Here is a 22,769-nt window from a genome sequence, read left to right as displayed (position 1 = left end):
ATGATGCATATATATCTTTTTTCATTTGAAAAGGAGGAGAGCGAGAGAGAGAAAGCGCAGTTTGCATCATCACAAAAGAAAAAAGAAGAAAGAAAGAACAGTTTGTAAAAGGCAAAGTGACACAGCTTTCTGGAGTGCAGATGCAAATAGAGACGGATCGAAGATAGCACATCATGAGAGATGGGACAGATTATATAGGTAGTAATTGGTAGGCTACACTAGTTCTTGGCCAGGCTAACTCTAACCCAGGTTTATTTTGATCATGCTAAATCAATGCAAATTGCTTGTGTTTGGTTGGGTGGCTATAGATAGCCTAGTCTGCTATACTCATGTTTGGTTGGCTGCATAATATGATATGATCATCCTGTATTTCCTAAAGGTGAAGTTACCACCCGTCATCTTCTTCCTTTCTCTCTTCTTCTATGCGCCCTACACTCACCGTCCGTGGTGAAGACATTGATCCCCAATCACTGTTGCTTGTGAAGATAGGCACTGGCTACTAGTTTCTCGAGGGGGAAACATAACATAACACAATTCGACTTTTCCATCACCGTTCAAGCACTTATCACCAAGCACACGGACCACCATCCAATCCAGCTCTTGCCTCTTTGCTTTTGCCATCTGGTGCGTGCCTGATGCGCCATCCCGCCTTTCTTACCTCCGCATGAGCACGGATGGCTACAGGCACCTCCTTTGGCTTCCAACGACAAGCACCTAAGTCTCCACCGGCACGATTCCAATCGAGTTGGAGGGTCTCGATTCGATTGAAGTTGGAGCTCGATTGGATTCGATTCAGGAGGGGAAATCGACGATCACGGAGGCCGAATCAAGTTCCAGCATGGTCAAATCGAACTCCACCACTGCCAATTGAGCTCCACCGCCCGCAAATCCCCTCTTCCTCGACAACTCGCCACCCACAACCTCTGGCACGGCAACTCGGCATCACCGTCTGAGTCAAGACAGAGGTGAGCTGGGCTACAACCACACTGCCGCAGTGGAGCTTCGGCCCTCGAGTTGCACGAGCGCGGCACCTACCAGGAACTTGTCTCAAAGAGGAAGACGACCAGCAGAGCGGGCGCTAACAAAAGGATGCGATGGACACAGAGAAGGAGGTGACCTGAAGCATCGCCCACCGCCACCCTTGCGCAGCCTGCATACATGGAAACGCATCTCATCCGCGTTTCCAGTTAGCCAGGTTTGCGGGCTCGTTTGCATTGTTGAAGTCAGATCCAAACAAAACTAAACTGCATTACACAAGCCTGGATATGAGCTATGCACCCTACCAATCACAGCCACAGCTGCGCGCTACATTGAGCAGCATGATGCAATGAAACGGCAAATTCGCCATCATCGATGAATCAATCGATGTGGACGGTTACGAAAATCAAAAGCAGGTGGCTGCCGCTCGCGTCTGATCGAGCTGAGACCGACGGCCGGATGGAGCCCAATGCAAATAAGCTAGCTAGGGCGGGAAAAGAAGAGCACGCAGCAGAAAAGGATGGACGAAAAGACACCAGATAGCTTGGATAGGAGTAGGCCACTGTAGCCGGCAGTAACTGCTACTCATCACGTACTGTACGATACACGTATGTGTACGTGGATCATTGGCGTGGATGGGGTAGACGGATGCGATGATGTTACTGAGCGTGTCAGTGGCAGCACAGTACCGTCGATGTGGACCCTGCAATGGTGCACGCATTGCATTTGCATATAGCTCTAGGACTCTAGTAGGCAGCTCTATCCTGCTACAGTGGTCGATAACGCTGGCTCTAGCTCCGATCCATTATATATCTGCGTTGTCCTGCTTCAGCCGGTGGTCAGCCCTGAAGCCCCTGACCATGACAGTTACTTAATTCTTCATCTCCAATCTCCATGCTGCATGCTCCATCGATCGACCCCTGCTTGGCTTGCCAGTTTGTCTACTAGCTAGTAGCTTGTTGTTCTGGGCAAGTAGGCAACCCGGCCTCTCTTTGGCTTCTCCCTGGTGAATTTGTAGCCCACCTAGTGACAAATTGTTCATCGTCTCTGCATATTTGTAGCAGTAGGTAAAAATGTGTGACTTCTTCTGGCTGTCGCCGGCCGATCAAGGCGACCTCTCCGACGTCGTCCGGGCGAGCCTGCAGCAGCAACCGCCGTCTCACCACAGGCTGCCGCTGGGCACTCCTGCCCCAGCTGTCCGCAGCCATGGCTCGTTGGGCTCCCATCATCTGCCGGAGGAAGAGGAGGAGCTGCTGGTGCATGGCAATGGCGGCATGGGGCTCATGGTTAGCAGCAGCATCGCCGGTTGTGACCGTGCCTTGTATCCACAGCACCACCATCCAGAGGCAGAGGGGCTACTGATTCCCCAGCAGCTCATGTCTAGCTCCAGCTTCGTCGTCGAGCTGAGGGAAGACGACGTGGCCAACACCCCTGCAGTGCTGGACGAACTCGGCCTGGAGGACATGGCGATGGCCCCTCACCCTGATCATGCCCCGTCCATCAAGCGAAGGTTCGAATCACAAGTTCATTTCCATGATTATATGACATAGCTAGGTCGATGTCTCTGCTGACACCTCGCTACAGGAAGAGCCAGACGAAGAAGGTGGTGTGCATCCCTGCGCCGGTGGCGCCGCCGCCGGGTGTGGGCGGGCGGCCGAGCACGAGCGGCGAGGTGGTGCCGTCGGACCTCTGGGCGTGGAGGAAGTACGGGCAGAAGCCCATCAAGGGGTCGCCGTACCCGAGGGGATACTACCGGTGCAGCAGCTCCAAGGGATGCTCCGCCCGGAAGCAGGTGGAGCGCAGCCGCACCGACCCCTCCATGCTCGTCATCACCTACACCTCCGACCACAACCACCCCTGGCCCACGCACCGCAACGCGCTCGCCGGCTCCATCAGGCCGGCCGCCGCCGCCACGTCCTCCTCCTCCTCCCCGTCGGCCAAGCAGAGCCATCACCATCAGCGTCGCTCCGCGGCCGCTGCTGCCGTTACTGACCCGACACCGCCCCACCGCCACGCCAGCGACGTCGTCGTCGCCGACAATTCTACCACGCCGGCAGGCTCCATCACCGCCAGTATCCATAACCACCAGCTGCTGCTCAAGAAGGAGGTGCTCGACATGGATAGCCTCGAGCCCGCCCAGGAGGACGCTGCTGCTGGTCACGACTTGGTGGTGGGCGGCATGATTGCGGATATGGACGGCGCCCTCAACGTCCTGTGCGCCTCCAGCTTCCACTCGAAAAAGCAGCAGCAACAGCATGCCACTGCTGATCACCTGGAGAGGCTGCCGGAGGAAGAAGACAAGCGGCTGCTGCTGGATCGGGATCCCTTCAGCTTCAGCTTCTTGGACTGGGTGGGCGCCTCATTTGGAGTTGCTGGAGAAGCAGCAGCAGCAAATAAAGGCGGTTACAGTTAGATGGCTGGATGCTGCCTGATCAGCGTCAGCCAATACTCATCTAGAACTGATTAAGCAAATTCCTAGTAATTTGCATATACAGGTAGCCAGGCCGCCCAATTTCAAATGCAAATCAAGCGCGCGCCTACAGATCATAGTGGTAATTTTTATAGTTTTACTAGCCTCTTTGGAATTCTGCAACTTCTCTTGATTGTGTCGTTTTCAATTTTAACCGAAAAGGACTAATGAGCTATTAACATAGTTACCAAGGGAAAATTGTATGTGAGATGTAGTACTTGTGGATGATTGTTAAATATGCGCGCAGAATCAAACTTATACGACCTGAAGAAACACCTTCAAATTTAACTTGTAAACATATGGAATCACATTTGCAAATTCATAAACTTGTCTCGATGGTAAAAACAGAGACAGAATAATATTCGTTTCTGAATCTCGAACAATATTCGTGTCTGAATCTCGATCTGTCACTTCCAGCTCCATAGTCTGCCTCGTTAATGATTGAATGCCAAAGATAAGTCCAAAGGCACTGTTCAGTCCCAAAAAATAAAGTGAAAAAGAAAAAGAAAAGTGGTGCAGGATGAAAGGAGAACCTGAGGACAGAATGCCGAGATAAAAAGCTCAAACGACAACAAGAATCTTCTTACCACAATGCAAATATGCAATCGCTGTTGCTCATAGTTGCCGATGAGACTGGACGATGCCAAAAAAAGGGCTTTCTTTTGAGTCCATCTCTTAATAACCTTCCACACCAATTCCTCCACAAAAGAAACATTCACCTCCCACCAGAAGCCTCCATACCGAAAGGAGTGCAGTTATAGTAACACAGTGCAAACAGCCAAAACTACAAGAAGTCTGCAATACAATCATAATATTTTTTAAAAAACAAAACTTTACTGACCACGGTTTCAGAAAAGTAACATCTGTACACTGAATCTCCACATTAAAATTCCCCTCCATACCAAAAGGATTGCAGTAATACACTAAAACTACTGTTTCGGAAAGAGTAATATCTGCACACTGAATTTCCACATCAAAATTCCAGCCAAAAATTATAGCCACTGGATTTTGCAGCAGAGCTCTTTTTTTACTGAAGCGAGTTTCCACATGACTCTGATGAATTTCTCTGAGATTGTGCGCATAACAGAATGCAGCGCAACTTTATATCATTTAGCAGAAAACAAACAGCTTCGCATCAGTAGAAACAGATGAGAGCACAACATCTGAAGACAGTGCATCAAATGACAAAAGTAAGAATTCAAACTAGTCCATCGAGACTCCAGCGTTTACAATTTGCATGTGGATGCAGCGGGTGGCAGTCAGTACCCATGCCAAACTCCGCAACATCTTCCTTTATTTCCTACCCACAGAAGTTGAGCTTCTTTATAACCTTTGCGTAAGCTAAATGCACCAATGCAGGCTTCCGAAGTCTTCGTTTTGCTTGCTTAGACTGCAATGCCATAATTCATAAGAATATCAAATACAAGTAATGTTACAATGTACAAATGCATCACTGGTGAAAGCCTACATGGACGTGTAAAATAGGCAACACTATCTATCTGTAAAATATGATAGCCAGTCCTACATGGACGTGTCAAGATATTGTGGATTTTTTTTCATGATTTTTACTACAGGAAAGAAGAATCTCGAAAGACTGGAAATGAGCATGATTCTAATTTAAACAGTCTACAAGAGAAAGAAGAATGCAAGCATAAGTAGATTAACTTTCTCAACATTTTTGCAGGTTGTTGTTTCTAATTTGCATGCAGGGACAGGGCCCAAGGCAAAGCCATTTCCTGGAATGCTTAACTTGATTTCACTAGAAACCAATGATACTGCAGTATGTACTAGGGCAAATATATATCCCATGATTCCATCAAATACGGGAATATGGCTATTTTTCAAATTATCCTGTACAGAATACCTATCCGAGAGCAGGGCTTACATTGTTTAACGAGGCACTCTACTAGCTGGAATTGAAAATCTAGAGCACTCGCTAAAAGGTTCTGCTTCAGTAAAATGACGATTTAGTTTCATGGGGGGCAAATTCTAAGGATTGCAGATCGCAGTGTTCAGTTTGGTTTGGTTCACAGTACATGGCAGTCCATACAAGTCAAAACAGCATTCTAGAAGTGTTGCTGCAATTGATGAAGAAAGCATGGTCACTAGCTTAGTCTGAATGTACCTTGAGGTGCGCATTGTGGCGCTTGCCCGCCCTCCACCTGCGGATCTGCCCGTCGTTCATGGTTCTGAATCTAAACTTCATGGACCTAGCAACAAGAGCAAAAAAATCAGCTGCTTGATGTGCCCGCTAAGAAGGTGAGAAGCACACGAGGTAAATGAATGAGCAATTACGAGGGGGCCTTCATCTTGTATTTCTTGACTTTGGACTTGGTGGGCGTGAGCGGCGCGCGCGACCTCCCCTCCTTCTTGGCGTAGTGCCGCACCTGCTGCTGAAGCGCCGACTGCGCGACACCATCCACAGAGCAAATCAGCACGAAAGCAGTAGGCAATCGAACCGAATGAGACGAGAGGAGAAGAGACGGGAGCTCACCGGAGGGCGGAAGGAGGAAGCGATGGCCGGGTGGAAGAACCCCTGGGGAAGAGGCGCGTGGAGGGAGTGATGCCGGCGGCAGGACAAGGAGAAAGCGACGGTGAAAGAGGGGGGTTTTGGGAGCAGGGGTGGCGGCAGCGGGCGGGCATGGGAGGCGACGGCGGAGGCGGAGGCGGAGGAGGAGGACGAGAGGACGCGGCGGCCGAGGCCGGCGGCGGCGCACCACCACCGCCGCATCGATCAGAACTCTCTGTTCTCTCTGTCTCTGTGTGAGAGTTTGGCGGGCCTAGGGTTCGTCCATTTCGCTATGCAATGTGGATCACTTGATCCATCATTTTCTTTGGAGCCCATCAAACTTTGGGGGCCTGTTTTATTTCATTCGGCCAAAGTTTGGGCTTCAGGGTTGTTGGTGCTGGCCTGCTGGGGGTTGTTGGTCTTTACTCAAATGGAGCACGTGAAACGGTGAAAAGCCTAGCCAAATTTTGTTTTCCCTCGAATTCCTAAAAGAAAAGGTCAAATTTCTTACATCGAGCCTTTTATTTTGCACAAACGTGAGAAGAAAATGCCTTTTGTGTGCCAAATACCCATGGAGGGGTTGGAGCTGAACCTTGGATGGTTTTGTTACATTAAATATCACAAACACCTTGGATGATTGGAAGCACATATGCTGAAAGGATAAAATTTTAGAAGTCCATTTCACTATTAAGAATGATTCACCTTATCAACTTAACCATTTGAACAAAATTATAGTTTGTTTACTTTCCTGGACTATTTCAGTTGATCCGGTGCACCCCTTTAATGAGATTTGTCTTTTCCCTACCTACAATTCAAGCTGTTCCATTTTGTTGGGTGATAAAGGATATTATATGGCATTTCTAACAAAGTTCATCTTTAACGATTATTTTCATAGGTTGGGAGCATCTAGTCTAGTGCTAATTAAACATATATAATATATATATATATATATATATATATATATATATATATATATATATATATACACACAAGATTTCTTGAACACTAATGTTAAACTAGATTGCGTGAACACTAATGATTATTTTCATAGGTTGGAAGTATCTAGTTTTGTGAGTAAATTGATGAGTCGTGATTTTGTTTTGGGTCAAAGACAACAAAACACATTGTTCAAGATTGTAAAATGGTTTTTCTCTAAAAAAAAATATGCAACCTGTTTTGAAATACCCACCTTGTTCATAATAAAACCATTTTATTTTATTGTATGTCGGTATTTAAACTCGGCAACCTACCGAGGGGTGCCCGAAGTAGTGTTTGGTTAGTGGGGCTCGTCGAGATCAGGAACTCGAAGGTAAACGTAGACACACAATTTAGATAGGTTCGAGCCGCTAGATTGTGTAATACCTATGTCCTATGTGTTGGTTGGATTGAATTGTTTTGGAGGGGGTCCTGCCTCACCTTATATTGCTGGAGGCAGGGTTACAGGTCGGTTGGTTATAAGAATACTAGTCGGATACGACTAGAGGAGTTCTACTCTTATTACGATGAGTAATTTCCTAATTCTCAACTAGTTCTTATCTTTCCATGTAGACTACGTCATCCTGCGCTATGGTCTCCATGTCAGATGCGTCTTGGTGTCTAGCCCCATATTTAGAACTGTTCAAACCTTCTGGTGGGACCATAGATGTATGTACGACAAGCCTCCAAGTACTTTTTAGTCAAATGCAGCAGTTTCGAGTACTTTTGCAGACTTCACCGACTAGTTTTGGTGCTCTTCGAGTACTTCATTTGGTTGAATCTTCAAAGGTACCAAAAAACTGCCATACGGCTAGAATGTGCTCCAGTCTCACATCCTTCAATCCTGAATTTTATATGGTAGTGCGATGAAAGTCGCACTCTATATGGAGTAGCCCTCAAGCCTTAGGTTGAATCGAAGAATCAGGCTAAGGGTCAATGTGTAATTTGCATCACTTCCCCCTTAAAACCTAGAGAAAAAAACTTTTTATCAATGGACACATGGCACACAACCCCGAGTCTTTAGCCGACTAGTTAGGTAAATATAAGGGTCAACCTTTCGTCAACGTGATCATCTCTGGAAGGAGATCTTATCTCCTCGTGAAATAAAGGTAACCGCCAATCAGGTATCCGAAATTTTGGTATCTTTAAATCAAAAATCCCTTTATTTGCACCATTGTTACCACGCCACTGTGATAAATAATAGAGGAACTTATCCCTTCCGTTTTACCTTTGCTAGTTGCCTTTCCAACTTCCACACTTAGCCCTAGCCCGCCGTCATTCGATCTTTGAACACTTGCGCCACCGTCTCCCCACCAAGTAGCCCCCGAGCGTATGCGACTGAAAACGCTCATGATATCAAAAATGGGAAGGAAGGCTGCTGCATCAAAAGCAGGCGAGGGCGAGAAGAAGAAAAGGTCCGACAAGAAGAAAGAGCCGTAGTTGCCGGCACCTAAGTACGGGAAGACCGATCAGACTGCATCGTCAAATCCCGTCTGTGCCTGGAAGTAGTTAATTCTGAAGGAGGAGGATATCAAGGCGCTCATAACCACCAATTTACTCCAAGATCAGAACTTCATCAACTAGAGATCTGCTTATGATAATGCATGCCCGTTGGAGACCTACCCCAATAAGACGGTAATATTTGCTCACTTCAGTGAGCGGGGTCTCGCATTTCCAACTTCAGATTTCTTTCGGGGCTTGCTGGATTTCAATAAGTTGGAGTTGGTTCATCTGAACCCCAATGGGATCTTCCACATTACTATTTTCATCCACTTCTATGAAACCTTCCTGGGATCAGGCCGCATTTTCAACTGTTCCGGAAATTTTTCCATGTGAAGCCACAACCCTCGAGGGAACACATGCTTTTGGTTGGGGGTGCTGGAATTTAGATGTGGGAGACAACTGGCAGTCAGTATTTGGATTACGAGTTGATAGACTCAAATGCCGGGTGGAAAAAAAAGGTGCTATATTGGCAACCATGATTCGAAACTCCCCAAGCTAACAGGACACCGTCCTTCTTGGAACAACAGGTGGCTTGATGAGCTAAAGCATGACGATTGCCTGCAATTGCCCGAATTGATGGGTAGAATTGCCCAGCTGAAATAAGAAGGCCTTACTGGAGTAGGAGTAGCCTTTAGCTTTATGAAGCACCGCATTCAACCTCTGCAACAGTGGTGCCAATATGGCTACGAGTATACTGGCCTGAATGATCCATCCAGATTCACTTCTTATGAAATCAGCACGGATGAAGTCATGGCGAGACTCAAGCGAATGTTCAAGAATATAGGCAGAATCCCCACTATTGTGCGGGAATTCAGCGCCTTACACCCGCCAAAGCCTATAAGTACTCATGACCATAGCCCCCGAGTACTGATTTTAAAATGTACTAGTCAACTGACTTGTCTCATTTTGCAAGATGATGTTGCTTTGTACTTCTCTGCTCCTCCTCCTCCCGGATCTGAAGAAGTTTGTGAAGCTGCTCCTCGCTTGTTTATGCGGCAAGTCATGATAGGTGATGACCAGGAGGAGGAGGTAGTCGAGTCCTCCTGTGGCACTAGTTCTGATGCCGTGGATGAAGTCAAGGTTCAGCCATCTACTAAGACTGGGTCTTCCTTTGTAGTGAAAAAATGCTCTGCAATAGAAGAGCTTGAAGCCGCAATCCCTCCACCACCGAAGAAAAAATGGACCATTGCTACGAAATGGGCCGTGAAGAAATCCATCGCTGCGGATAATGTGCCTCCCAAGGTAATTTCCTATGAGGAAGGACAAGGTTCTGAGTAGCATATACTCCCTAAAAGGTATCTCCAATGTCACCACCATGTCTAATTTAGATGATATTGGTGGTTTGTAGATAATCGAGCCGACGATGGACGCGGAGAAGGCAACTTTGGCTGCTCAAGATAGGTCGCCGGTGAACATTGAAGTCATTGAGATTGGCGACGATCTGTCATCTCGTGATGCTGCTGATGACCATGTATTTGGTTGAACGGTGGACCCTGCCAGCGAAAAAACAACTCAAAGACCAGAGAGAGTACCACAGGCTAGTCAAGTTCGCATTGTGCAGGAGCAGACCGCACCTAACGTACCCTCCCCAAGAATCAAGCCCTTGCGCTTAACAGGAGAACCCAAGCTGAAGTTAAAAAGATCGTCCAAGTAATTTTGGTTCTGTCATGATTACTTATTGTATCGTGTTCCCTTCGCTACTCAACTTTGTGAGTTCTTGGTTTTGTAGGAAATCCTTGGACATGGAATTGTCGGGGCTTGGCAAAAAATCAAGTACAATCGAAGAGACAACGACTACAGCGAGTGCTGTAGCCAGTGTGGCTACATTGATGCACAAGGTAGTCAAGTCAATGGCGGGTGTAGAAGTGCCAACCCCCGAGCCATTGCCCAAGGTCACAGTGACTACTTCTGGCGTCGTGGCCTCTCTTGTAGCCCAGTAGCCAGTTGTAGGAATTGAAACGACATCAGCTCTGGAAGCCATGGAACGGAAGCTGAAGCAGCTGGGTCATCAAGTAGTCATGCCCTGGTGCCGCAAGGAGAATTCCATGCAGAATTTGGAGCTGATAAGAATATCCGTCTGGAGGACATCCGATTAATCAACGACCCATTACTGAACCTTGAAATGGTGTTACTGATGATGGAGTCGCATCATCGCTTGGGCAATTATATGCAGGTATATCTTCTTGCCCTTGTTTTATTGGAGATAATCAATGAATTTGTGCTCATGAATTACCACGAGTACTGATTTTTGTAACATTGGACATCATTGAGCGCTCTCGCCGCAAGTCACAGATGCTTGCCGGATACGGAGATACAGTGCTTCGTGCGGAGGCACTGCAGGGGGAGCTTGCCAGAGAGAAAGAGTACTCCTCGCGGTTGTTTATGATGTTTGATGGGACGGTTGCCGAGTACTGCAATCACATTTAGGAGCTCACGGAAAAAAAGGATCACCTTGTTGGGTGAAAAAGGTCCTTGAGCCAGAAAGTTAAAGGTAATACTTTGCTCTTGCAATATTGTGTCTGTTGATTCTGCTCGGTAGTCTTTGACTCTTATTATACATCCATGTATAGCTTTGAAATAGGTTAAGAAGGATCTCGAGGTGCAGGTCACGGTTTGGAAGAATTCTTATTATCATGTGACCGACTAGCATGACAAGCTTGTTCTACGCGTGGAAAAGCTGCAACATCACCTTGAGAAGCAGAAAAAGATGTGCGAGGATGGCGAGGCTAACCTTGTTCAATCCATGGAGACTTTGAAGAACCATGAGGCAGAGGTGGAGAGTGCTACCTTTGCTCTAAAGCAAATTTGTGAAGCCACCCAGCCCATTGCGAACATGATAGAGCCTCCAGTTGAAGGTACGGAGCCGCGTCCTCTATTAGAAATACTCAAGGATATGCCAAACAAATTGTCCAGCTACATCCAGAAGATTGCCAAGTCGATCTCCCAGCAAGTGTTGAGTTTCGTGAAGTCATTCTACCCAAAAGCCCATTTGGCACCCGTTGCTGAGGGCGTGGTGGGCGACTGCACTAATGAAGCCCTTCAACAATAAATGCAGGAGATGGCTCCAATTGCTAAAGAAGTGGCCAAAAGACTAGATCTTGAGTAGTTCTGCATCGTAATCAAACATTAGTACGAACGCTTGTCAATGCTTGTAATATATTGAAGTTTTTTTCTGCAATTATTTTCTTGCTTTGCGACTTGTTATTTTTAGTGCCTCTCACAATTAATCCTAATAGTTGCTCGTACGATTAATGTGAGTGTTTGCGCACAAGACTTCTTTTGTGAGCATCTTCAGATGCACATTGTAGAGTACTTAGGACGCGTGTCCTGTTGTGGAGCGCGAGTACTCGAGCTATCTGGATAGTAGACTACTGGGCGAGTAATATCTTCAGGATTTTGACGACTAGAGCCTATCTTTACAACTTCCCTGAGTTGTATTGATGTTACGCTCTAGAAAGCCTGGAATTGCAAACTTGTTATTACAAGCCACGACCATACAGATTTATCCAGTGAATAGTCACTTAGGTAGTTAATTAACTCCTAAGGTACTGATGGCTTCTTTTCTGCAAGCCGCCAAGGGACAGGTTTATCCAATGAGTTAACTAACTCATGAAGTTTGTTGCAGATTTGCTTTGCAAGCCGCGATTGGACAATTTTGTCAAGTGAGTTGAATAACTTAAAAATTTTGCAGACTTGTTATTACAAGCCGTATTTGGGCAACTTTTACCCAGGGAGTTGAAGAGCTTGTTGGAGTTGTGCATACTTGTTATTACAAGCCGCAATTTGGGCGATTTTGCACAGGGAGTTGAATAGCTCATTTAGGATTATTGCGAACTTGCTTCTGCAAGCCGCGATAAGGCAGAAATAAGTAGTAAAATTACAATGAGAATATGACTGCCTTGTTGAGTTGTAATTCTATAACTAGGGTCAATGGCTGATGTACATGAATATGCAAATCTAAATTAGCGATAAAATCGACAAAGTTGCTCGATGTTCCACGAGTTATCGACGTCTTCACCTGAGGGGTGTTGTAATCAATATGATCCAGGTCCGGTGACCTTGAAGATGATAAAAGGCCCCTCCCATGGTGAGTTGAGCTTGTGCAGCCCTTTGGTGTCTTGGATACGGCGAACGACCATGTCTCCTATGTTAAACGATCGTTCTTTGACGTTTTGATCATGGTAGTGGTGAAGGCCTTTGAGGTATCTTGTGGATTGGACAAGTGTTGCGCATCGAGCTTCTTCGAGGCTGTCAATGTCTAGACCTCTTGTTTCTTTTGCTGCACCTTCCTCGTACTGCTCGACTGTTGAAGATTTCCACATGACGTTAGCAGGTAGGACAGCTTTGGATCTGAAGATTTCTTCGTACTGTTGTCAATGTCTTGTAGGATGAATTGAACTTGTACGTCTCCAACCCTCCTCCACCTAGTGCTAACATCATGCCCCGTATGCAGTCCCTTGAAGCTATGTAGAGGGTGCTCGAGGAGGAGGAAAAAGAGGGAGAAAGGGAGGAGTCACCAGACTGGTCCTCCTTCAGCAGCTCTAATGCGGAGTCTGCTAAAAAATTTGTTGTCAAGCCCCATCGTTTTGACAAGGCGGGGTCACCGTCTAGGACGTACAAGCGTGCAGTGAAGGACGTTCCACAAGTCGGAGTGGCGCCACCCCCGAAGAAGGCACGCATCACCGTCAAATGGGCGGTGAGGAAGGTGTTGGCCGATGAACTCCCACCTCAGGTAACAAGATCCTGAGGATCAAGTTCCCATACGTTGTTTTGCTTTTAGCATCAAAATCTGACTTGGTCATTGCTGATGTGCAGGTAGTCAAGGAGAAGACAGAGGTGGAAGAACAGACTACTCTGATCCTGCGACGGCGGAGGCTGTCGACTACACAAGAAGTCCCGGTGCCAAGAACTCAACAAGAAGAGACGGCAACTAAGGTTGGCGAGCATCCAGCTGTGATCCAGCAAGCCGCGCCAAAGATGCCGTTACCTACCGTTAAGGCGCTGTGTTTGGGAACTGGGCCCTCCATCAGGATAAGGAGGTCCACCCAGTAAGTATCCATGTATCGATGTCAACTCGATGTCGTAGAGTAGTATCGCTGAGTAATATGTTGCAATGCTTGTCTTGTTGTAGGAAATCCACTAGTGTGGAAGCTGAGAGCTCGTGTGCGAAATCTGGTGCTGATGGTAGTAGTCACTCAGCCTAGGAAATCACCTCGGAGTTTGGTGCTGATGGCGGTAGATGCTTAGCCCCCAAGCTAGCCTTGAGCTCGCTGTTTCGCCGTCGGAGGATCAACCCGCACCTGAGGTTGGCCTAGGTGCAGTATCTCTTATCGCAGATCTTATGCACGATTTGTTGCCATCACTTGACGTCTCTATATTACCAGCCCCTGAGCTGCCGGAGGCCGAATCCGTCGTGGAGAAAACTTCCGCGGTGGAGACGGATTTCCTGGCCATGATGCTGAATCCGGATGCTGAGCTGGAGTTGGAGGCTGAGGTGGAGCTAGAGGCCGAGGTGGAGATGGCGGCCGCTTGTGAAGTCGAGGCTGCACGTGTAGCCCCTGAGCTAGAAGTCGATGTCGAGGCTGCTGGGGTGCTACAAGTGTTGGCCGTTGTCCCGCCGTCTGAGGTGAGGCCGTCGACTAGTCACGCGATGACTACCTCCTTGCCATCAAAGGCTGGTCCATCAACTAGCCAGGCAGTGGTCCCTTTCGGTGCGCTGGGTGCTGAGGAGCACGATACACTCTGCTCCCTCCTGCAGTTGAACCTAGAGAAAATCGCGCTGATAGCTAACCCCCTGGCCACTGTGGAGTTTCAAGCCACGCTGATGAACATGTATCATCAAGTGGCCGAGTACACGCAGGTAAGTTTCACCTCTATGCTTGATCTTCATCTTGAAAATGGTACTTGATGCTTATACGAGTACTTTGCTCTATATTGTAGACACTGATCCAGCGCTCCCGTGAGAAATCGAGAGTTCTCGAAGTGATTGGGGACACCATCCAGCGGGCTGAGGCAATACACCTCCCGATTGTTGATGAAGTATGACAACCAAGCCGCCAGGCACCGGAATGCCATGTAGGATGCCGCGGAAGAGAAGGACCGTCTGCAGAAGCTTAACAAAGGGTTGAGAAACCGCAATGAAGGTAAGCTGTTAACATCTGTTGTCATCGAGTACTTGTTTGGCCCTTGCTGTGCTGACTTGTTCTTTACCTTTGTGCTTTCAGAGCTCACCAAGGAGAATAATGATCTCCAGGGTCGTGCCATGGATTGGCAGAACACGTACTACCGAGTCACCGATGAGTACGACAAGTTAACTAAGAATTACGAAACCCTGGAGCACAAGTTTGATAAGAGAAGCAGCTGTGCAAAGACGGGAAGGTCCAACTTGTTAACTGATGGAGAAACTTCGAGCACAGCAGGCTGAGTCGGAGGCGACCAAACTCAATCTGAAAGAGCTATCAGAAGCCGCTCAGCCCGTTTGCTGACATGGTGGAGCCCCCGGAGGAAGGCGTGGAACCCCAACTCATGGTGGAGATACTCAAGGATGTACCCGAGAAGTTCACCAGCTATGTGAAGAAGACTACGGAGCCCGTCTCCAAGCAGCTGCTGGTGATGGTAAAATCGTTCTACCCACAAGCCAACTTGGCTCCTGTGGGAGAAGGCATTGCCGAGGACTTCTTTGATGAGCAGTTCCAGCAGTACTTCGAGGACATGGCTTCTATTGCTCAAGAAGTAGCCGGTCAGATAGACCTTGAGTAATCTGCAAAAAAATTATCTGTAATAAAACAAGTTATGTTAATGCAAATTATTTGAAGTCTTGTCATAATTTTTATTTGTTTGTTGACTTGTTTGAATTCTTTTTGGTTTAGTGCATCTCATGAACTACCCTTATGTTTGCTCATCTAGTAGTTATGAGTGTCTGCGCATAAGGCTACTCCTAAGAGCCTCTTCAAATACACTATGTAGAGTACCTTTAGGCTGTGGTTCCTTTTTGCAGAGTGCCAGTACTCGTGTATCTGGGTAGTCAGACTCTTCAGACGAGTGGACTCTACAGGACTTCATGAACTGGAGCCGACCTTTGCAACCTCTCTGGGTTGTTTGGGTGCTGTGCTCCGAAACTTGGGACTGGCAAACTTGTTATTACAAGCTGCGGCTAGACAGACTTGTCTAGGTAAAGACTCGGGTAGTGTGGGTAACTCCCAAGTTGTTTGATGACTTCTTTTTACGAAGGCCGTCAGTGGATAGAATTATCCAAGGAGTTGATTAGCTCGAGTTTGTGTGTGCATGCTTGTGTCTGTACAAGTTTCTACTATCCAACGAGTTAAATAACCCGAAAGATATGTGTGCAAACTTGTGAATACAAGTTGCGAGTGAGCATAGACTAGTCTTTTGCGACAAAAAATAACTCTGCTTTATTGACTTGTAATTATACAATTGAGGCTGATGGCCAATTTATATGAATATGTATATTATGGGTAGAATTAACACAAGTGTTCGATGTTCCATGAGTTGTCGACTTCTTCACCAGTGGGAGTTTGGAGCCTATACAACCCAGGTCCAGTGACCTTGGAGACGATGAAAGGACCCTCCCAAGGCGAGTTTAGCTTGTGTAGCCCCTTGATGTCTAAAATACGCTTGAGGACCATGTCGCCTATGTTGAATGAACTTTCTTTGATGTTGCAATCATGATAGCAGTGAATTCCTTCAAGGTATCTTGCTGAATGGACGAGTGCTGCACAACGAGATTCTTCAAGGCTGTCTAAGTTCAGACACCTTGTTTCTTCGACCGCACCCTCCTCGTACTGCTTGACTACTGGAGATTTCCATGTGACGTCGATGGGGAGGACGGCTTCTGATCCATAGAACAATAAGTAGGGTGAGTACTCTGTAGACTTGCAGGGCTATGTTCGAAGCCCCCAGAGGATGTTGGGTAGCTCCGTGAGCCACTTGCCTCCTTTGGCGTTGCCAATGTTGTGTATTCTCTTGTTGAGAGCTTCCAGTACCATCATGTTGGTGCGCTCAACCTGACCGTTGGCCCGCGGATGAGTGATAGAAACGTATCGGACGTCAATCCTGTTGTTCTCGCAGTACTCCCAAAACTCGTGATTGTGGAAGTTCGAGCCCAGGTCTATTATGATGCAATTGGGGAAGCCGTAGCAATGGACGACCTCATCGCGGAAGTCGAGTACCCTGCCTGCCCTGGGATAGGTCACTAGATTTACTTCTTCCACTTAGTGAACTTGTCGATCACCACAAGTACTCGGTTGAAGCCCCCGGGCGCCGTAGGTAGAGGGCCGATCATGTCTAGCCCCCAACATGCAAAGGGCCAGGAATGCGGTATGGTGATCAGCTTGTACGATGGGACGTGCTGCTACTTGGTAAAGAATTGACATCTTTGGCACCGGCGGAATAGTTCTTCAGCGTCTTTGATAGATGTAGGCCAATAAAAGTCTACTATGAAAGTTTTGCCCACGATCATTCTGGATGATGCGTGGTTCCTGCAGATACCCTTATAAATCTCCTCCAGTATGTCTTTACCATCTTCACGTGATACGCAATTCATGAGTACTCCTGATGATGCGCCTCATCTGTAGAGCTTATCCTTGACTAGAACATAGTTCTTGCTGTGTCGGGAGACTTGCTCTGCTTCTGTCTTGTCGAGAGGCAACTTGTGCTCCTTGAGGTAGTCGATGAAGGGTACTCGCCAATCTATGTTGGTCATCATAACCTCCCGATCCAACTCATTATTGCCTCGATCGGTGATTTTTCAAGGTGCCGGCTCCACTATGGATGGCTTATATAGTTCATGGACGAAGACCCCAGCTGGAACTTGAGCACGAGTAGATCTAAGCTTGGACAAGATGTCTGCGGCTACGCTGTTGTCACGAGCCACATGATGGAATTCCCGGCCAGAGAACTTGTTCTCCAGCTTGCGTACTTCAAGATAGTACGCATCCATGTTGTCCTTGTGGCCATCCCACTCGTTGTTGACTTGGTTGATGACTACTAGTAAGTCGTCATAGACCAACAGCCGTTTGATTCCCAGCCAGACTGCCAGGCGGAGCCCATGCAGTAGCGCCTCATATTCTGCTTTGTTGTTGGAGACCCCCCAGAAGAATTGCAAGACATACTTGAGTTGTTCACCCTTGGGAGAGATTAAAAGTACTCCTGCGTCGGCGCCCTCAAGCTTGAGTGATCCATCAAAGTACATGACCCAATGCTCTAGTCATTTTGTCGGTGCGGTACTTGACTTTCCCGCCATTCTGCCATGAAATCGACTAGTGCTTGTGACTTGATGGCAAACCTTAGTTTGAATTCCAGGGACAAGGCTTCGAGTTCTACTGCCCACTTGGAGATTCTTCCTGTTCCATGTCTGTTGTGGAGTATGTCTCCTAAGGGGAACTCTGTGATAACAGAGATGTTGTGTTCCTAGAAGTAGTGTCGTAGCTTCAACGAGGTGAGTAGTATTGCATATAGCAGCTTCTGTACTGGCGAGTACCTTGTTTTGGAGTCTGACAACACCTCGCTAACGAAGTAGACAGGCTTATACATGGCCTGGTTCTAGTCTTTCGACCACGATCACCGTGCTGATGACATTAGTAGTTGTTGCGATATAGAGCAGCAACTCTTCATTGGGAGTAGGTGCCCTGAGGACCGGTGGCTTTGATAAGAAGTCCTTCAGCTATTGAAGGACTAGTTTGCCTCCTCGGTCCACTAGAACTTGTCTTGCTGCCTCAGTAGTTTGAAGAAGGATAGTCTCCGTTCTCCAACTCTTGAGATAAATCTGTTAAGGGCCGCCATACATCCAGTCAGCTTCTGGACATCCTTATTGCACGATGGAGCATGCAAGTTGGTGATGACAGCAATCTTCTTAGGATTAGCTTCGATTCCTCGATGGCTGATGATGAACCCGAGTAGTTTTCTAGAGGGTACACCGAACACGCATTTTGTTGGGTTCAGTTTATATCGGTATGCTCGCAAGCTTGCAAACGTTTCTTCCAGATCCACAATGAAGTCGTCGGGATTTCTGGTCTTTATTACCACATCATCCATGTACACCCCTACATTATGGTGTAGCTGGTTCTTGAACTACTCTTGGATGGCTTGTTGATATGTGGCGCTTGCGTTCTTCAACCCGAAGTACATTGTAGTGTAGCAAAAAGCTACGTATGGGGTGATAAACGCGATCTTGATCTGATCTTTTTCCTTTAGAGCTATTTGGTGATACCCCAAGTAGCAATCAAGAAAGCAAAGTAGAGCGCACCTAGCCGTTGAGTCGATGACTTGATCAATCCTAGGGAGCCCGAAGGGATCCTTTAGACAGTGTTTGTTGAGGTCCATGTAGTCGACACACATCCTCCACTAGTTGTGGTTCTTCTTTCGCACCAAGATGGGGTTGGCCAGCCACTCTAGATGATAGATTTCTTTTATGAAGCCAACTGCGAGTAGTTTGGCCAACTCTTTTTTATGGCTTCTCTTCTGTCTTGGGCGAACCGACGTAGTCATTATCGCTTGGGCGTAGCTTTGGGATACACGTTTAGCGAGTGCTCGATCAACTTCCTAGGCACCCCCGGCATATCAGATAGCTTCCATGCGAAGATGTCTGCATTGGCCCGGAGGAAGCTGACAAGCGTGTCTTCCTATTTGGGATCCAGCCCTGAGCCAATCAGGTTTGTCTTGGAGCTGTCGCCTATCTCAAGGTCAATAGTTTTGGTATCAACCTCTCCCGCCGACTTGACCTTGGTTGCCCTCGGCTTCTTCTCTAGAATCTCGAGTTCTGTCAGGGATAGTTTCTTGGAAGCAGTGAAAACTTGCATCTTTGAATTTGGCACCTGAGTAGTCGCTGCCAATTCCACGGCTTCTATGTCGCAGTCGTATGATCTCTTCAAGTCTTCGCGCAGGATGGCTTCTGTGTCGCATTTTGAGTACTAGGTACATATAATGCAGGATGGCCACGAACTTGGCCAGTGCAGGTCTTTCGAGGATAGCGTGATATGAAGTTTTGAAATCAGCCACTTGAAACCGAATGTACTAGGTCCGATAATGATGCTTGGTCCCGAAAGCAACTGACAAAGCCACCTGACTCAGGGGTACAGCCGCGTTACCCAGGACAATCCCGTAGAACGGAGAGTTCGTCGGGGTGAGCATATCTATTACATCGAGGCCCATCTTCCTCAAAGTCTTAGCGAAGAGAACGTTGAGGCCGTTGCCGCCATCGATGAGTACTTTTGTGAAGCGAGAGCCTGCGACACCTGGATCCACGACGAGAGGATAGCATCTTGGGTCGGAGAAACTAGTCCACTGATCCTTCCTTGAGAAGGTGATTGGCACCTCGAATCATTTGAGGAACGTAGGTGTTGCTGGTTCAATGAACATTATCTCCTGGAGGGTTAATTTCTTGGACCTCTTAGTGGCAGTACCCGGTGTGCCGCCGAATATGACATTGACGGAGTTGGACGGGTTCTGGAATTTCCCATTGCTATCCTCGTCTTCGTCTTTTGTGGCTTTTCCCTTATCTTTAGTTTCGGAAGATTCCAGAAGATCTTCCATGACTCTACGAAGACTTATGCAGTCCATCGTAGAATGTTTGGATTTTGGGTACCATGGGCACTGCTTCTTTAGAAGCTCCTTGAACGGAGTCCTCTCTTGCTTTCCATCGCTCTTCTTTGAGCACTGGAAAATTGCCGCGACAGTATTGTTTGGCTTCCTCTTACGGTTTTGATCACCCGAAGAGTTGCCTCGGTTGTCGTTGGGACGATCGTTGAGATTCTTGCTGTTACTTTTGCCGTTGCTTTGGTTGTTGCTGCTCTGGCCTCTATTACGACTAGATTCATACCGCTCAATCTTCTTGTCTTCTTTATCTGCCCAGGCTTGGATCATGGTCTTGAGAGACTTGATATCCTCCGGGTATCTTCTGTTAAAATCTTGGAACATCCGCCGGTCATAGAGACCGTTCTAGAAGAACTCTATGGTGTCCTTTTCCGTGATGTCCACGACGGTGGCTTTCTTGTCAAAGAAACGGTGTAGGTAACTGCGAAGGGTCTCGCCTTGTTGTTGTTTGACTTGCGACAAGTTGCTGGGACGTTGCATTACTTTCGCGAAGTTGTTTGTGAACATCACCTTCAGCTGACTCCATGTGTCAATGGAGTTCCCTTCTAGAGACTCGAGCCAAATGAATGGCCTGCCTCCATGCAGATGGGGAAGTAGATGACCTTGATGTCATCATTTCCTCCCACTGCTTGGACTGCTAGTGAGTAGCACCTCAACCATTGGACTGGATCCTGCTTGCCATCATATTTGTTGATACCCGAAAGTTTAAACTTGTCGGGTAGAACCGTCTTACGTACTCATCTTGAAAAGGTAGGGAACCCATTGGTGTCTTCTCCCAAGTAGTCAACTTTTTGATCACGTTCGCGGCGGCACCCTTTGATGATGTTACGAGCGTCGCGATTCTAGGTGATCTGCTGGCGAAGGTCGCAAGGTTGCTCAGGTTCCAAGTAGGGCCAACGGTGGCCAAGGCCTCCCGAGGGTCCCGCCTGACTACCTTTTGCCCTATGTTGACTTGCCTTGGGTTGCTCAATTCTGGGAACCTCGTTTCTGGTGGCTTCGTGGCGACTGGGATGTTTGCCACTGCTACCATGATGGGAGGAGGTTCTTCGGACCGAGCTGATCGGATTCTGTCAATCGAGTAGTTTGTATGCGTGCTCCACGAATCGATCATGTTGTCTGGTGTACTTATCTTGCGCCATTGCTCGAGTGAGCAGGTCAATGGTGGCGATAGTGGCGAGAGGAGTGTTATGTTGACGTGTTGAAACTGCTTCGAATGTGTGATCCAAGTTCATGATGGGTAGGTCGTTTGCAAGGCGGTGTTGACGATCTGCTCGCTTTGTGTTTCTTGCTCGCCGGCGTACCCTTTGATCTTCTGTCTCTTCTCCTTCTACGTTGGCAGTGAGCTCATCCATCGACACGTTGTCAGGGTGACACTCACGTCACGAGTTCCGTTCTGGTTGTTCTGTTCCATCGTTGTTGTCTCTTTGGGGAGTGACAATGGCGAGTAGTTCCCGCTCTAGGGAAAAACTGACCGAGCTTGACGTGATGGTCCCTATAGGGCCGTCTTCTTCGTAGATAGGAGACAGAGGTATTTCCTCCTGGCATGGGAGGTTGTCAAGGTACACGACAAGGTGTGACTCGTCGTCCTTGGCTAGAGCAGATGGTTTCATGTCGAGCCAGTAGATGAATCTGCCTTGTGGAGTAGATGTGATTACCAGGCCCTGCTACGGACCTGATAACGGAATCTCCTCGTCCGGATCCAGGTCAAAAATTTTGTTGAATTTTTCAAAAAAATCCTCCAAAGCTTGGCGATGGAGGTTGATGTCGTATTGCTTCTCCTCCGGAGCCGGCGTGATGTGGTGGTGGAATTTTCCAGTGCCGTCCGCGACACAGACCCAGGAGCCAAAGACAAACGTCGCGCCTTCTTCGAACGCGACGGTGGGTTTGATGATGACTGGAGTTCGGCGATGGAGCTTTGGCGAGATCCCCTATCTGACACGCCAGCTGTCAGTGTTTAGACCCGGCAACCTACCGAGGGGGTACCTAAGGTAGTGTTTTGTGCGTGGGGCTCACTGAAGATCAGGAACTCGAAGGTGAACTTGAACACATGATTTAGACAGGTTCAGGCCGCTAATGTCGCGTAATACCCTACGTCCTGTGTGTTGGTTGGTTTGTATTGATTGATGATCATTTGGAAGGAGTCCCTACCTCACCTTATATTGTCGGGAGCAGGGTTACATGTCGGTTGTTGTACAAGAATACTAGTCGGATTCGACCAGGGAGTCCTACTCTAATTGTTACGAGTAGTTTCTTAATCGTCGACTAGTCCTTGTCCTTCATGTAGACCACGCTGTCCTGCATCGTAGTCTCCATGTTTGACACGTCTTAGTGTACAGCCCCGTATGTAGGAATTTCCAAGCCTCCCAGTGGGCCCATAGATGTATGGCTGACACACGAGTAGATCCAAGCTTGGATAGGACGTCCGCGGCAACGTTGTTGTCGTGATCTACATGGTGGAACTCCAAACTAGGGAATTTGTTCTCTAGCTTGTGTACTTATAGGCAATACACATCCATATTTTCCTTATGGCGCTCCCACTCATCGTTGACTTGATTGATCACCATCAGTGAGTCACCGTAGACTACCAATCACTTTATTCTTAGTGAGATTGTTAGGTGGAGCCCGTGCAGAAGCACCTCGTATTCAGCTTTGTTGTTGGACACTTCCCAGAAGATTTGTAGGACGTACTTGAGTTGTTCACCCTTTTGAGATATCAAGAGTACG

General features: G+C 47.6%; 2 protein-coding genes across 2 annotated transcripts; one reads left to right on the top strand and one right to left on the bottom strand.

Annotated features, from left to right (window-relative positions):
* Positions 1–1,643: 1,643 nt before the first annotated feature.
* On the top strand, positions 1,644–3,706 carry LOC101756077 (probable WRKY transcription factor 14). The gene is made up of 2 exons (XM_004983462.2): positions 1,644–2,488; positions 2,563–3,706. Exons 1-2 carry the CDS (start codon positions 2,052–2,054, stop codon positions 3,389–3,391), a joined length of 1,266 nt encoding a protein of 421 aa, XP_004983519.1. The 5' UTR covers positions 1,644–2,051; the 3' UTR covers positions 3,392–3,706.
* Positions 3,707–4,470: 764 nt separating this feature from the next.
* LOC101755678 lies at positions 4,471–6,238 on the bottom strand. Its single transcript, XM_004983461.3, has 4 exons — positions 5,943–6,238; positions 5,744–5,853; positions 5,574–5,658; positions 4,471–4,838 (listed from the first exon to the last, which is right to left on the bottom strand). Exons 1-4 carry the CDS (start codon positions 6,177–6,179, stop codon positions 4,749–4,751), a joined length of 522 nt encoding a protein of 173 aa, XP_004983518.1. The 5' UTR covers positions 6,180–6,238; the 3' UTR covers positions 4,471–4,748.
* Positions 6,239–22,769: the final 16,531 nt, after the last annotated feature.

This window comes from Setaria italica, chromosome IX (genome assembly GCF_000263155.2).
Source record: "Setaria italica strain Yugu1 chromosome IX, Setaria_italica_v2.0, whole genome shotgun sequence".
Taxonomy (NCBI): Eukaryota; Viridiplantae; Streptophyta; class Magnoliopsida; order Poales; family Poaceae; genus Setaria; species Setaria italica.
This window is presented reverse-complemented; position numbering and strand designations above follow the sequence as displayed.